Below are 15,059 nucleotides of genomic sequence, written 5' to 3'. Positions count from 1 at the left end.
TCTTGTTTCCAGGACTATAATATTGATGAAGAAGCTGCATTGCAGGCTGCATTGGCGCTCTCCCTCTCGGAGAACTGACGGCGACTGCTGAGCAGCGGTGTGGATCCTTTGCACAGGTCGCCTTTCCACTAGGAGAGGTGTGACACTTGTTCATCCCGCTGCATCCCCTAGAGATTAGGCCGCCCATCTCTGTTTAAATCACACCTTGTTTAATAAGGTGGAATCTTTTGTTGCACAATGAAATGGTGAGCGAGCATGATCTGGTGAGAGTGACCCCTGCTGGATGGGAAGAGGCAAAGGTGACCTTACCAAATGTTTGTTTTTTCCAATTGGGCATTTCATATCCATATACGGAGTATATATCTATATCTATTTATTATTAGATGCTTTTTGGCACCGTTGCTCCTCATATTTGTTGCAGTTAATGGGTACGTAAAACAATGATGCATTTTATGTAAAATGCCCTAGTTTTCAATTCTTCTCAACAATAGGGTTTTGTTTTTGTTTTTTTTAAAGCATTGAGTGTTTTTTAACCTCGTAAGAGTATTTATGGAGATGTTGGCCCTCCACCCTCCCGAGGGCATGAGCAGTCTTTTGCTCAGCTCTGTTGCCACTGCTCAGGGAAGGCCAGAGGCAACGAAGCGCATTGGGCTAAATCTGGACACGAACCTGCTGCGCTCAGAGACCGTGATGACAGGTCTATTAAAAACAGCTAGGTAGAAATGGGAAGGAATCCTGAACTGTCCTGCCACTGGCATTCTTTCCCCTTGCTCATTTTGTACTAGCTTTTGTGATACTAGAGTTCTTGCATTTTTTCTACATTAATCGGTGTGAGACCTTTTCACGTTTTATAGAGCAAAAATCAAAACAGTTACTCTTCATATTGCAATATTTGTGTTTGACTAGGAACAATAGTATTTTTATGGAACCTTATTAAGAAAAATATTATATTTTTTAAACACATGCTGTGGATTCAAGAACTGGGGGGTAGGGTGGGGAACTGCTGGAACCTGGAATTGAGAGGGGGCTCTTTTCCATTCGCGCCCGAGCAACAGAAAGGTTGGATTGTTTTGTATTTATTTTTTGTGTTTACAGTTTTTTTGCTTTTGCTTCTTTTACCCCCTCTTTCCCCCCCCCCCCCATATGATGCTGATGTGCAGCCATGCTGGATCAGCCATGTGACCCAAGCATGGGAGGGCAGTACTCGGAGTTACTCACCAGGCATTAACCGGGGTATTGGTCAATGGATCAAATCCACTTCTGAAAAAAAATAAAAACTGTGAATTAGCTACAAGCTGTGCGTGTCTCCAAGATGCAAAGCCCTGTGAGTGGTTCAGCAGAGGCGGTGTTCTCTGGGGCAACAGTCCCATTAGCATTATCAAGGTGCAGGCCAGTTAGTGTCTCGACTCCAGGCTGTTCATTCGCTTCTGTTGGCATGGATGGGCTGTTTGGCTAGGATTGTGAGGGGGCTGATCTGGTCCTAGCTTGGCAGAGCTCAGTTCAGCAGTGGTCTGGTGTTTAAAAGTGCATGCAGTACAGCATGACAAGCAGGCTGCCTTCCACTATTACTACTAACTTTAGGTCTCTTAAAGCTTTTGATTAATCTATGAGTTCTAATGTGTGTGAATATGGCACTTATAGTGTGCAAATCCAGCCTTGGGCTGTGGCATGTAAACTGTAGTTAGGGACTCACTTAGATTCTAGTCACCTATGGAGAGGGAAACCGATGCTCTTCAGCAGCCATCCAGAGATTGATTGAGTCTCCGTGATCCCGAGGCAAAGATTCAGGAGCTCACCGGGAGTGATACCAGTAGGATAATTTATAATAAATGTCATGCCCAGATTATTTTTTTCTGTTACAACTGTAATTTTACAGCATTAAACTTTATAAGGAGGTGACTGCAAAACTCTCCATTGGTGTGGAGTTAAACCCAGCATTTGGTGCTGGCCCTGTTTGAGACAGGACACATGACTCAACTGGCCCTTGGTCTGAGGGCATGGCAGGTCCTGAAATCAGGTAGAGCGAGATCTGTTTGTAACCGACCATTACGTACTGTGGGGTGGCTGAAACTTAGGCCTAGCTGCATGCATTCTTCCTGGGGGCCAGGAGGCTGTCTGGGCGTGCTCAGGTCCATGCTCTTGCTGTAGTGTAGAGTCAGACCTGCTTAGTCCTCCAGCACTGTGAAGATCACTTCCTCGCTTGCTCCTCGGAGGGTGCAGGCGCCTCTCTGGGAATAGGGAGGATCTGACCAAAGGTTTGGGCTGATCCTGTTTTTAAGGGAGTTGAAATTCATTTTGGAATAGTGTGGCTAGCAATGCTGGGAAACGGAATGGCTGGAGCAGGGTGCCCTCTCCATGGCAGGGAGACGTGTGTGTTCAGTTAACTTGTCCAGCCAGCGCGGTTCGGAAGGAAGTGCTGGGAGTTTTGACAGTGCATTCCCTGTCTAGTTTCTGCTCAGGTCTGTGACTTAAAGGTCATTGGTGATGTTGCGTTGACTGTCGTTCAATGGGCCTGTGTAACACTGGTTTAATCCTTGTACTGACTTGAGGCCTGATGTTCCCCACCTTAGATGCCAAGCCTCAGACCAATGCTGCACACAGCCCCTTTCTTCCCAGCCAAGGAGAACTGGCCGCTTGTCACTGGGCGGTTCCCATCCTTAACTGGCCTCTGGGATCCCCATTGCTGGGTCCTCCTTTCTATAGTGACTGGACATTCTACTCTGCAGCACAAAACAAAACAAAAGTTCCTGGTTGGTATTCACAAGCCCCTCTGTTGATGAGTTCTGGGGAAGAGCCCTGTGGGAGGCAGGGCAAAGTCCATCTAGAACTATTTCATTTCCCATCTACTAAGAGACATCCTGTAGCCTCCCTAGCTATAAACACAAAACGGGTAAATCACGTACAGTCCTGCTTAGCGAGCTGGAACCCAGCACCTGCCACTTCCAGGGACCTGGGAGCTTTTCTCCTCCAGTGCCCCGGGAGGGGAAGTCACGGTTAGGAACACAACCCAGCAATAGATACCTTGTCCACTCACAACCTGCTGTGAAATGTGAAGGGGCAGGATTCATCAGGTTCTGTGATTCTCTCATCCCATGGGTGTTTGGGTGACGCTGTACTTTCACATTCAGGGTGTTTAAAGCCAGAAGAGGCCATTAGAACCTCTAGTCTGATCTATGTAACACAGGCCATTAAAGTTGTCCAAGCATGAGGTGGTGTGTGGCTAGTGGCCATGTGTTGGCCTCTTGGAAGGGGACCTTTCCTCCATCCATCTGTTCCTGCTTTAGCTGTTTTGTTTTCTGGCTCTGTGCCTGGTTCCTGTCCCTTCCCATCACAGTTAAAATCAGCCTCATCACTGGATCACTTTTTTGTTCTCTATTTGCTCTTTTATCCTGTGACCTTTGTTATTTGTCACCTGACCTACCGTGAATCCTTCTATCTGCAGCAGTGCAGGAGGCTATCCTATAAACCCACCCCAGGGAAGGAGCATTGCAGCTTGCTAACCTTCCTGCTCTTGGTCTCCCAATATGGACACATTGTGCTACTAAAGTTCTTGGCTTATGGCGGTCTAATCTCAAGCACGCTGGCTGAAGGCCACCTGGCGCTGTGGGACCTTGTGGAGGGATCTTCTCGTTTTCTTAGGTGGGATCTCCAGCTCCAAACCCTTATTTATCATCCTTGGACCTTTGCTCTAGCACGCACGGTTAACCCTTTCTCCAGAATAGCTGAGGGTCTCTGCTTGTCTCTGGTTTGCCCACTGTCGCCTTTTCCCTTTGTTGCAAAGCAGCTGCCACCTTCCCAACATGCTAGAACACCACCTACTTTGCATCGCACTTTGATAGTCTGGGACCAATTGGCAGGCAGTAGCATTGGTACATTCCCTCTGAGGGATGGAGTGCTCTGCTGAGTGAAAGCACGACTTCGCACTGACGCCTGTGGACTCTCAGGGTGTGCATGGCAGCTAGCTAATCTCCTGGCGTTTGGGAGCTGGCTTGTGCAGGCCTTCCTTTCAGCATTGCTCTGGCTACGTGATACTCGCCATCTGGCACCACACCGTCGCTGCGAGCAGTTCCACGGTCGTGCCAAATTGTCTTGGGGGTGATAGTTTAAACATCTCAGTAGCCACTTCATTCCAGGCTGGAAGCTTCGTTTGTAAGTGGGTTACCTACCAACATAGCTGAATGCAACTGCCTACTGCAAACCCAGGGACTGATGGAAACTGCCCCCAAATCTCTGCCTTTGAATGTAAGATGAGATCGGACAGGGAAACTCCCTAGTACGGTGCTGTTAACCTTGCTTGTTTTGCTTCACTTAGTTGGGATGGGTTAGGGAAGAAGGTTTTGTCAATCTAGCCTTAAAACCCAGCCATCTGCCAGCAGGCTGTTTGTCCTAGGTTTGGATCTGTACTGCTGCAGGGGCAACGTAAAGAGGGCAGCGGAAATATAATCCAGAGGGCTTTTCTTCTCAAATGAGCGCCTTCTACCTTTCGCAGACGTCAGATCTCATCTGTTCCCGTTTCTCTTCCAGCAGCATTAAGCTGCAGAGCTTATGTACCTTTAAAGTATGTAAGCTTTAATAAACCTACCTAACTTTTCTACTCTTAATGTACTATATAGAATGGGGTCCAGTTTTGCACTGGCTTTCAAGGCATGGGGGGTGGGGAGGGTGTCTGAGTCTTGTCTTAATGTAAATTGTGTCTAACAGAAAATGGGAGTTTTGGCAGGAGAATTTTTTACTTATGGCGTGAGGCTGGATGTGCTTGATCTCTCTTCAAAGTGGTGGCGTAGGACTGTGAAACGCAAACCTCGTGCTGGGAACAGGAATGGCAATGAGTTGGCCAGTGTGATGAGGAAGAATCAGAACCCATAAACCTTGTTAACTTTCTCTAGCCCTGTCTCACCCCAACCTGCCAGCTGACAAATTGCCTTAACTTTTGTTCCTAGCATGGAGTTTGTTCCTATCTTTGTATTGTTCGCTGTCTTGTTATAACAAGCAGAATCCTCTAGGGGGAGCAACAATTACACACTTGCTAGGGGAAGCCTGTCTAGTGTATATCTCAAGTGCTACATTTTGTCATTACCCTTGAGATGCGGTTGGAAAAAGCCCTGTGCTTTGCTGAAGCCATGCGCATCTTACAATGCAATGTGTAAATGTCTCTGGAATGTGTGCTGTCATGCAAGAAATATTCATGTGCTACTGTAGAAGTCTTGTTTGCCATAGGTTCAATTGCACTTGTGAGGCAGCAAGGATTAGTGGTTAGAGCAGGGAGCTGAAAGCCAAGACACTCGAGTCTGTCTCTACTACTCCACTCACTAGCTGGGTGACCTCGGGCAAGACGCTTAATCTTTGTGCCTCAGTTTCCCTACCTGAGCAATACCCACCTTAGGGATTATTTGGGGGTGATGCCCTCCTCTGTAAAGTGCTAGGGGATCCTCGTATGAATGGTGCTATAGAAATGGGAAATGTCACCTTTCAAAATCAGTTGAGTGTCAGTAAGCACAGTTCACTTTTCAGCTGTATAATTGTTCAGATCTCTTTACCTAAGAAATTTGGTGATGTTTGTAAATCATTCACTCTGTGCTCAAAATGGCTGTTCGTTTCCAGCTGGCTAATCTGGACTTGCTAAATGAGGGAACTGTGCTGGAGCAAGGCTGACTTTCAGTGCATGCTGGTATATTGCTGGTTTGCAATATACTCTATCTATATTTTCAGTGCAAATACACAGAGATGCTATCGAGTACATGAACGTCAATGGCATATCGTTCTCAGACCTGCAATGTACCGCGGCCTGCAAGAGAAAAGAGTTTTTTCATACGATACAGCTCTAGCAGCATCTCCATGGGTGACTTTGGGTTTATGTGGCACCTTCATACTCCAGGTGTCCTGAAGCTCTTTCCACTGGAGTGAGTGAAACATCGGCAGGTGCAGCAGCTGTTCTGCCCTCTGCAGTTGCCCAAATGTGGAGGGAGAATGCTGACCAGGGTTCTGGTGTTGTGGAAAAACTCTTTGAAGCAGATGGGGAGCAGCCGTCAGATATGGGCAGAAAGGCCCTTGATGGAATGTCTCAGCCAAAGGTTGCTAACGGGGCACATCAAGTCGCCATGTGGTGTTCACCTGAAAGAGCAGCTGCCGCTTGGGAGACTATCCAGGGTGGGTGACTGTGAGGAACTCCCTGTGCAAGGACAGCGTGTCTCAGCTCGTACTCGGTGGATCAGCACAACGCTCAGGAGCCCAGCCCTTAAAAGGCCTATGTTTAAGTTCACTCATTCCCATTCTGGGTCCATCTTAACCTTTATACACTGTTCCGTACTGATCGGTTTGTTGTGAATGTCTTCACTTCTCACCCTGCTCACCCAAAATCCAGGCAGGGGAGGGAGTGGGTTAGCGTTCATCAACCACACTGAGATGTAGAAGGTGGCTGCCTTCTAGTCCGGAAGCCATCCTCTCCCAGGATTGCTTCGTGTCCGACTGGGGCCTGAGAGAACTTTCAGCAGTGCCATTGGCTTTTGATGGGACTCAGGCTCTCTTGAAAATTTTGCTCTACATTCCTAGGTTGAAGAGCGCAATTTTGGGGCTTAACCAAGGTACTTCCCTGCACCCTGTTATCCGAGTTTTAGGCTCACACTCTTGTAATACAGGTTTTTTTCCACCTCAGTCTAAATAGTAACAGAAAATATTGCAATGCATGTTTGCTCCCGAGTGGCTAGCTGTCCCTCCCCCACCCTCTCACCCGGAGGAACCTGCAGGCATCTGTACAACACATGAGCAAAGGGCAAACACTTAGCAGAGGCTGCTCTGAGGAATTTCCTGAGTTGGGAGTTAGCCATGTGGGGCTGCTTGGGAGACATGAATAAAACCATAGGCCCCCTGGCTCACTGCGGATTTCTTCCTAGCCTGCGTCTGCACTTTTCCCCTGGGGACAGCTAACTGGATTTCCTGAAGATTATGGTACCTCCTTCCAATATATACTCTCTCCAGGAAGAAAGGAGTTGATATACAACCTGGGAAGCGTCTGGGTTTCCTGTTTATGCCCGTCCAGTACCCGGATCACTGCCCCTGGCCTGTACGGTTGGGTCCCATGTATAAAGAGCTCATGCTGCTTTGTGGGCAAGTCTGTGCCACTTCTTAGTTCCTTCTGAAGGGGACTTTGCCCGGAAGGGGGGCAAGTGGTGGCACCCTGAGCGGGTTGCTGGCGAGGACCCCTTTCTGTGGTATAAATTATGAATGGCAGCATTTATTGGCCCAAGATTTGCACTGGAGGTGGGGAAGGGGAAGGTGCAACAGATGCTAGCAAGGCAGCATGGCTCTGTGGATAGACTTGTGGGGCTGGGAGTCGAGGCTTGAGTTCCATCCCTGGCTCCTCCTGTATGATCTTCAACAAGCCACTTCTCTGTGCCTCAGTTTCCCCAGCTCTGTAGCAGGGGCAATGATACTTGCTTTTGTAAAGCACTTTAAGGCCTATGGATGAAAAGCCCCATATATGTATGTGCTAAGTGGATATTTACTATGCTCCCTTTGCATCAGTTATGTGTAATAACGTAAACTAAAGGGGTTTACACTCAGAATTCCACGTGTCACAGCGAATCATCAGACTTCTTCCCCTTGAACTCCTGATTCTACTCGAGGTTTGGGAATGTCGGGCCCACGGTTCTGGGTGTAGGCAGAGTCCCCCGTGTTGCGTGTTCTCTGTCAGGTTTGGCATTGGTGACGGTCATGCTGTTCAGTGTGGTGTTGTGACTATTTTGCATATGAATAGAACTTTTAACAAGACATACTGTTTTTTGAAGAAAAAATCAATGATGTATTTGTAGCAAACCATTTTTCTCAATAAACGCAGTTTCATCCATTGGTGTCGGGCTGAAATCTCTTGGGAGCTTGGGACAAGTTGGGGTAACAGACAGTGTCAGCTCAAGAGAACAGAAACACCCCCCCTCTCCCCCGTCCCACTCAGTAGACCTTTGATGGGTCTGTTTCTCCTCCCACACTCCTCATCCTCCCACTTACCGTGTTTGAATCTCTTATTAACACGGTTATGTGCATGTCAAAGGGAGATGAGCACCCTCCAGTCTAAATCTCAAGGTATGTAAATGCTTCGCTCTGATACCTTGCTGCTAACTCTGCAGTTCGGTCCTTTAGGGATATTCTTGGCTCTTCCTTTCTGCCCGGTGATGGGACTCCTGACTAGCAGTTAGCAGCTAGGAGGAGGGGAGTAGAGTGCTGAATGAATTTTAGTAGCATATTAACTTGTCTTTTTTTTTTATGGCCATTCCAGACGCTTTGAGCCTGCCCGTTGCATTGGACAAGCGTTGCTGATCCCCTCCAAGACATAACTACAGGTGTCTAACCTGTCTCTGCTCGGAAGCACCCTGAGCCTAGAGCAGAAGCAGGTATACCGAGGCAAAGCCCACTGAGATAGGGCAACAAGTGCTGAATGTAATCAGCCTCTTTGTTTGGAAAGGGAGACGCTGAGCTGATCTTTATGACCTCGTCCACTGACTCATTAACTACTGCTGAGCACTGTGGTGCCTGTCAAGTATCTGGCAGACTAGGTTTCATCATCCTCAATCTTGTATTTCCAGTGCCCTCTGCTAGATAGACGGTTGTATCAAGTCTCCAACAATGCACTGACTGCTGCTTATCTGGCTGACGCAGAGTAGTTAAAACCTTATCTCTGTCTCACCTCTGTCAACAGTGGATTTAAGTGTGGATTTAAAACAAAAACCCAAAGAAGGGTGATCATAACTACTGTCTTTCTTCAGAGCCTGCCTTATGCTTCTCAAGTGGCCTAATTTAGCTGCACTTTTGGTCGGTGAATTCCCCCATGCCTCATGCTTGCACAAGGATTGCTGAACTGAAGGAAAAGTCCAGTGACAAAATTCTGTACAGGGAATACAGTTACAGTGAGCTCAGACAGCATCTCCTGCAAACACACTGAGCAGTTGGCGGTCAGGGCAAAAAGTGCCCCCTACTCCTAGCAACCTGAAATCTTGCATAAAGCTATGCACTTTCTGAGTCGACTGCTCCCGTCTGGTCTCAGCAATCCATTTCTGAAAGCAAAGGGGATGCTTTTTTACAGGTTAACGGCACTTCTTCGCTCTCGAGAGCAGGAGCCTAATGCATGGCATAGGTTGATGGAGCTCTGTATCCCTCTTCCATAGCTCTAGGAAGTCTCTTACTCTGGGATTAGCTTCTCTGTGCTGTTGTGACTGGATAGTGTAAGCAAGGGTGTGGCTGTGCCTTGGAAGATGAGGACAGGGAAGCTCCTAGCTTTGGGAATCCTGGGTACTCTAAAACCCTAGAAATTGGGGTGGGGTTGTGGATTTTTTTTCCCTCCCACAGCCGTGCCTGGGTTGAACATTCCATAGTGCTTTAGCGGTGTGCTGACTTCTCCCCAGTCCTGCCTGTGTGGGGGTCCAGGTTGGAGCGTGGGTGTGTAACTGCTCTCGTGCTGCATTAACTGGGCAGCAGGTAACAACCCTGGCTGCTGAAGTGCCATGGGCTGGCACTTGATTTGAATGTCAGACTGAATAGCAGCCTTTGATTATTTCTACAGGACCAGAAGCGGGCAGCTCTAAAAAGACTGAACCCCATAGGAAGGGTTCCATGTCTGTATTCCCTGTTGTAATTGGCACAGCTCACAGGTCCCTCCATGGATGATTTGGGAGCTGTTTTAGTAGCAATGGCTGCCCACGGCTCCAGGACCCCTCATCTACCCTTCTGTGTGACTGACATACCCCCAAGGGTTATTAAGGAGAATATGACAGGTTTCAGAGTAACAGCCGTGTTAGTCTGTATTCGCAAAAAGAAAAGGAGTACTTGTGGCACCTTAGAGACTAACCAATCTATTTGAGCATGAGCTTTCGTGAGCTACAGTGAGCTGTAGCTCACGAAAGCTCATGCTCAAATAAATTGGTTAGTCTCTAAGGTGCCACAAGTACTCCTTTTCTTTTTAAGGAGAATATGGTTCTCTTGGTCCCTTCCTTGCATTATGGGACAAGTTCCAAATGCCAGGAGATTTCTGTGACCCACTCTGGCTACAGTCCAATCTCACCTCCCCATCCTGTATGCATGATTGTGTCTGCCTTTGACTGCAAAGGGTTACATGATTTCATGGCTCGTTTATGCCTTTTAGATGCCAGAGGGAGAATATTTTTAAAGTGCATTTATATTGAAATATAAGTATAATAAATCATACAAATTTTCTGCACACGCAAAGACCCTCGCCTTTATTGGGTAGTGCTCACTAAATGACACTAGGTTCACTATAATCACTGGAGATCTTGCCACAGAGGGGCAAGTCAACAAGGAAGCTGGGGCTCATGGGTAATCTGAGCCCAGCACCTGTCCCCCTCTCCTTGCAGCTGCACTAAGGAATAGTCACTGAGCGTGAATCCAGTTCAGAAGCTGCAGAGCACCTTGCAATACCCATCTACCAGAGCAAAGTGGCTTGTTGCATGAATTGCACATAGCGGTTGCCCAGTGGCCTCTCGGCTGGGCCAAGTCCAAAGGGTGGTACTCAGTAGGCTTATGTGGAATAATTCTTGCTCTCAGGTCCAAAATCTGCTGCAGAACTGAGGACAGGAGCGGCTTTTGTGCTGACCCACGAAGGGTCGTCTGGTATGAAGCCAGGAAACTGGTGCCAAGCCAGAAAGGTGAGTTTGCCTAAGCACTGTATTGTTATCCAAGGTGAGCTCGCTGGGCTGCTCCCACAGAGGAGGCCACAATGCGGGCATTGATATTGGCCATTACTGATTTGATTTTTATATATATATATTGCTGTAACACCTAAGAGCCTAGTCATGGACCTGGACCCCAGGGTGCTAGGCACTGTATGTACGCTAGCGCACCCTTCCAGATGCAGGCCGTGTGTGTATCAGTGCCCCCAATGCCGTCTTACGCTGTCAACTGCTAAGATGCTGCTCTGAAACTGGGGGAATTGCTATGGAGACAGACAATTGGGGATGCTCGCTGGGTGAGAGATGAGATTGGGAGTTGGTAAGTTGAGTTGTGTTTCCTGCTCTGCCACTGACTTCCTGTGTAACCTCAGTCAAGTCACTTAACCTCTCAGGCCTCAGTGTCTCAGGCCACGTCTACACTGCAGGGGCACAGCTGCAGCACCATAGCAGAGATGCTTCCTACATCAGCAGAATTGCGTTTTCCATCAATATAGTTAATCCACCTCTCCAAGAGACTGTAGCTACGTCGATGGAGGAATTCTTGCCTCAGCTATACCAGGGGTTCAGTTGACCTATTCGAGGCATGAAATTTCTCGCAACCCAGAGCAACATAGATAGGTCCATCTAAGTTTTAAGTGTAGATCAGCCCTTAAGTTGATAAAATGAGGAGGGTAATAGCTCCTCACCGTTTTATAAAGTGCTTGTAGGTTTTTGGTGATGAGCATCGCTGGAGACCAGAGTTATCTAGCACTACTGCCTGGATGATGAGATGCCCAGATCATTTTCCAGGACATGCACACACGTGGGGCTGTGTTTCTAGAGTCACTTACAAAGCTGCTAGATTTTTGCTGCCTTAGTTGCTAGGCCTTGTGGGTGGGAAGTAACAGCCTCTTTCCAAGGTTACTGCGGAGCCCCTGTTCTCCGGAGCACATACCAGATGGGACTTGAAAAGCACCTATAAATCATCTTAATTGTAAGCACCAGGGGGAGGGGGATCTCTGTTTCCTCCCATTCCAATTTCTCAGGATTTGAAAAATCGTTTGTAGAACATGATACTCTGAACACTGTCCTGAGCAAGGCAGGTGCTGAGAGACTTCTGCGGCATTCTCCCCTGTAGCCTGACTCTGCTTCTCAGAGTGGGGGACCCTGCTTCCCTGGCAGGCTCAGGTGAGTGGGAGCAGCACCTGTGCCCCAACTGGGGAAGAACTACGCAAGCAGGATGAAATCTGCCTGCAGGGGTGGGAATGGAGAGTCTTGGGGATGCCCGGAGTATACTCCCTGCGCTGAGGAAGCATTAATCTCTCAGCCCATTTAAATGCCTGATGATATTAAGCAGCATTAAACAGGGGTGTCAAGGTGCTTCATACTGCCATTGTTCTCGGGCTGCCCCCTCCTTTGTCTAGGATGGATCCTGGGCTAATTCAGTCTGTCATGGGGGGCCCCCCCACCTACTGTCTAGGCTGCAAGGAACCTGGGGTTTCCCCTTCCCAGTCTGGTGAGTGGAGGATAAGCATGATCAGTTCCTTTGCGGCTGCTTCCTCAGTGTCTCATGGCCTCCCACTGGGTAGAGAATCAGCAGATGCCTTTGCAATGGACTGGCCCAGTCTATGCTTCGGAGCGTGGTGGGAAGAACTATTTCAGCAGGCATGACTTTGCCCCTACGTGGATGGGACATAACTTGATTTAAATACTTCCTGTGGCCTGCTGTGATCAGCTATGGGGCAAAGCCATGCCCACTGAGCCATCTTTAACAATAGCATAGCCTCTCTCTGGAGTATTGACAGGGCCTTCTTCACAGAACTGGGGCATTGGGAGGCAATGTGCAAGCAGTAAACACCATTTCCTGACAGGTTTCAGAGTAACAGCCGTGTTAGTCTGTATTCGCAAAAAGAAAAGGAGTACTTGTGGCACCTTAGAGACTAACCAATTTATTTGAGCATAAGCTTTCGTGAGCTACAGCTCACTTCATCGGATGCATACTGTGGAAACTGCAGAAGACATTATATACACAGAGACCATGAAACAATACCTCCTCCCACCCCACTCTCCTGCTGGTAATAGCATTTCCTGACAGTTTCCAGGAGCCCCAGCTGCTTTTTGGCCAGGGTGCTGCTGTGCGCCACTTTAGAGGTGATATCTGTGCTTAACTTTTATATTGTCCCTTGGTTCCTCAGCATGAGAGTTATACCAGCCCAGGACCCCTTGCACATGGGCAGATGTTGTGTGCAAGGGGTTGTGTGTGAAGCAGCCTAGCTTGCACTAACTCTGAGTTTAGCCTACAGTCTCAGAACCAGCAGCGTTGTTTAAATGCAGCGAGCTACTCTAGAGGGCTAAGTAGCACTGACTAAACCACTTCTAACGGTGGGAAGTTAGTGGTGGGCTATCTTGGCTTTAGCCTTTCCAAAGCTCCAGGAGGGGTTCTTTCCTGAACGTTACAGGACCTGGCTTGGCTATCCTGTGGAGAGCAAGCTTCTTGGGGTTTAAAGTACAGGACCAGAACTTGAAATCTGGGGGCTCTGTTCTGCTACAGACTTGCTGTGAGATGTTGGGTAAACCATTTAACAGCGCTGCCTCAGTTTCCCCTAGCTATAAAAGGGAGACTATTTCCTAACCTACAGGTGGTTTGTGAGCTTTTATTCACTAGTGTTTGCAAAGGGCTTGGAGAGTCTGATAGAAAATGCTGCTGAAGGACAATTGGCTTATAAGCCTAAACACTCCTCTGGTATGGGCGTGCCCAGTCTGGAACTATCAGGGAGTGTCCGCTAGCTGTCTGACACCAAGCAAGTGGCTGCTGGTGCATTTGGATCCTCCTGCTTTAGTACCACAGTGTGGTGCCTCTGAACAGCACTATTTGATCCTGCTGGCTGGGTGCCTTGCAGCGCACAGTTCTGCTGGCACTCCTGTGGTGTGGAAGGCCAAGTGCAGATCCCCTGGAGAGCCTAGGGTCTAAGAAAGGAGCTAGGCATGTTCGGCACCCACTACTTTCGTGAGCAAAGCTATTAACTGCTCGGTTACTGCCTGGGCTCAACCACGGTTTTCTCCAGCCTTGCTCTCCTCTCCAGCATGCTCTGATGCCTGAAGTTCCCCCTCTTTTTCTTCAACTTGCTGCTGCCCCTGACCGCTCGGCCCAAACCCCAGGCCCTTACTGGTCTCCTCTAGGTCCCTCCCCTTGTGATTCCCACCCTGTCTTCCACTGCACCCCCGTCTCCAACGCTGCCTCCACTGACTGTGAGGGAGGGACTCCTTCCTCCCCACGCACTGTACACCTGTCTCTGTGGACAATGCACCTTCGGAGAATAGGGATTAGTGCCTGGGCAGTTCCCATCCCTTCAGTCTTGGCCAATATTTGCTGTGTGTCATTGTCATAAACACTCATTTCCTGCTAATCCGATGGGTTTGGGGGTCTTTGCTCTGTTGGTTCAGAACCAGCCATGGGCTTGCTGAAGTGTTTCTAGCCTAGATTCATGACACAAGGGTTTTCACACACGGAGTGGGGCTTTTGAGTCAGTGGCTAACGTCTCTGAAATCCTGCCCTGGGCGAAGGGCAGGCTGACCCAGGAGGGCTTGTCCAACTCCAAATTCCAGGCTCCGATTTCACTCCAGACCTGCAAGTGCTGGTTGTCAAAGACGTGCTGGGCAGGAGAGGCCCGAGGGTGGTGTGTCTAACTGTGTGTGGTTAAAATGGGCACTGCCAAGGCGGAGACAATGGGCAGTCTCTGCCTTCAGCTTGATGGGGCACTTCTGTAGTGGTGGCAAAGCAGTTCCTTTGGGTGCTCATCCTGTGTCTTAGCTGCAATGAGGGGTAGGGAAAATCTGAGCCACTATAAAGGTAACAAACCATTTTCTCAAGGGCTAAGACAGACTCTTGCTCACCTTCCACCGTAGGGGCCAGGCATGCTGCTTCTACCCACCTTCTCTGACAAACACAGCACAGCGTGCCTGCTCAAAAAATCAACCCCCTGCCCTAATTAAACGCTGCACCCAGCATCAGACCGAGAATGAACCACCCGTAACGGATTCCTCGAGGCCAAGGCCAGAAGAGACTGTGGTGATCATCTAGTCTGACCTCCTGCATAACCCAGGCCAGGTGTGAATGCTGTCGCTTAATGCATTAGCAAAAGGTGCCCAGCCGCTACGGGGAGGAAGGTGGTGTAAGACCCTCTGTAAAATAGAAATGATGCCTGAATAAAAGCAATGAGCTCTGTCCCAGCCCTGGCTTCTCTTGCTGTGATGCCGATCTGCAACTGCAGCCATCCCGGGTGTGTCAAATTCAGTTTTCGGATTTCACAAGAGGATCGTGTGTAAGAGGAGACAGGCCAGGAAGGTGCAAAGACCCTGTTAGAACATAAATTATCTCCAGCTATTCACAAATGTGGCAGTAAGAAT

At 48.6% G+C, this 15,059-nt stretch overlaps 1 protein-coding gene across 3 annotated transcripts in view; it reads left to right on the top strand.

The window, feature by feature from the left end:
* RNF166 (ring finger protein 166) overlaps positions 1 to 15,059 on the top strand; it is a 38,517-nt gene that overhangs the window by 18,427 nt on the left and 5,031 nt on the right. The window contains exons 6-7 of one of the 3 annotated variants that reach the window (XR_007359299.2): positions 13 to 137; positions 10,549 to 10,573. Coding sequence is in view for 1 of the 3 variants with exons in the window: in XM_048870848.2 (XP_048726805.1) it covers positions 13 to 78 (66 nt within the window). In the remaining 2 variants the exon portion in view is untranslated. Of the gene's footprint in view, positions 1 to 12; positions 7,844 to 10,548; positions 10,574 to 15,059 lie in introns of those variants that run through there. The other 2 variants (XR_007359298.2, XM_048870848.2) reach the window with 2 other exon arrangements.

The sequence above is a fragment of the Caretta caretta genome, chromosome 12, assembly GCF_965140235.1.
Source record: "Caretta caretta isolate rCarCar2 chromosome 12, rCarCar1.hap1, whole genome shotgun sequence".
Lineage (NCBI taxonomy): Eukaryota > Metazoa > Chordata > Testudines > Cheloniidae > Caretta > Caretta caretta.
The sequence above is the reverse complement of the archived record's forward strand: the minus strand, read 5'-3'. Positions and strand labels throughout refer to the sequence as shown.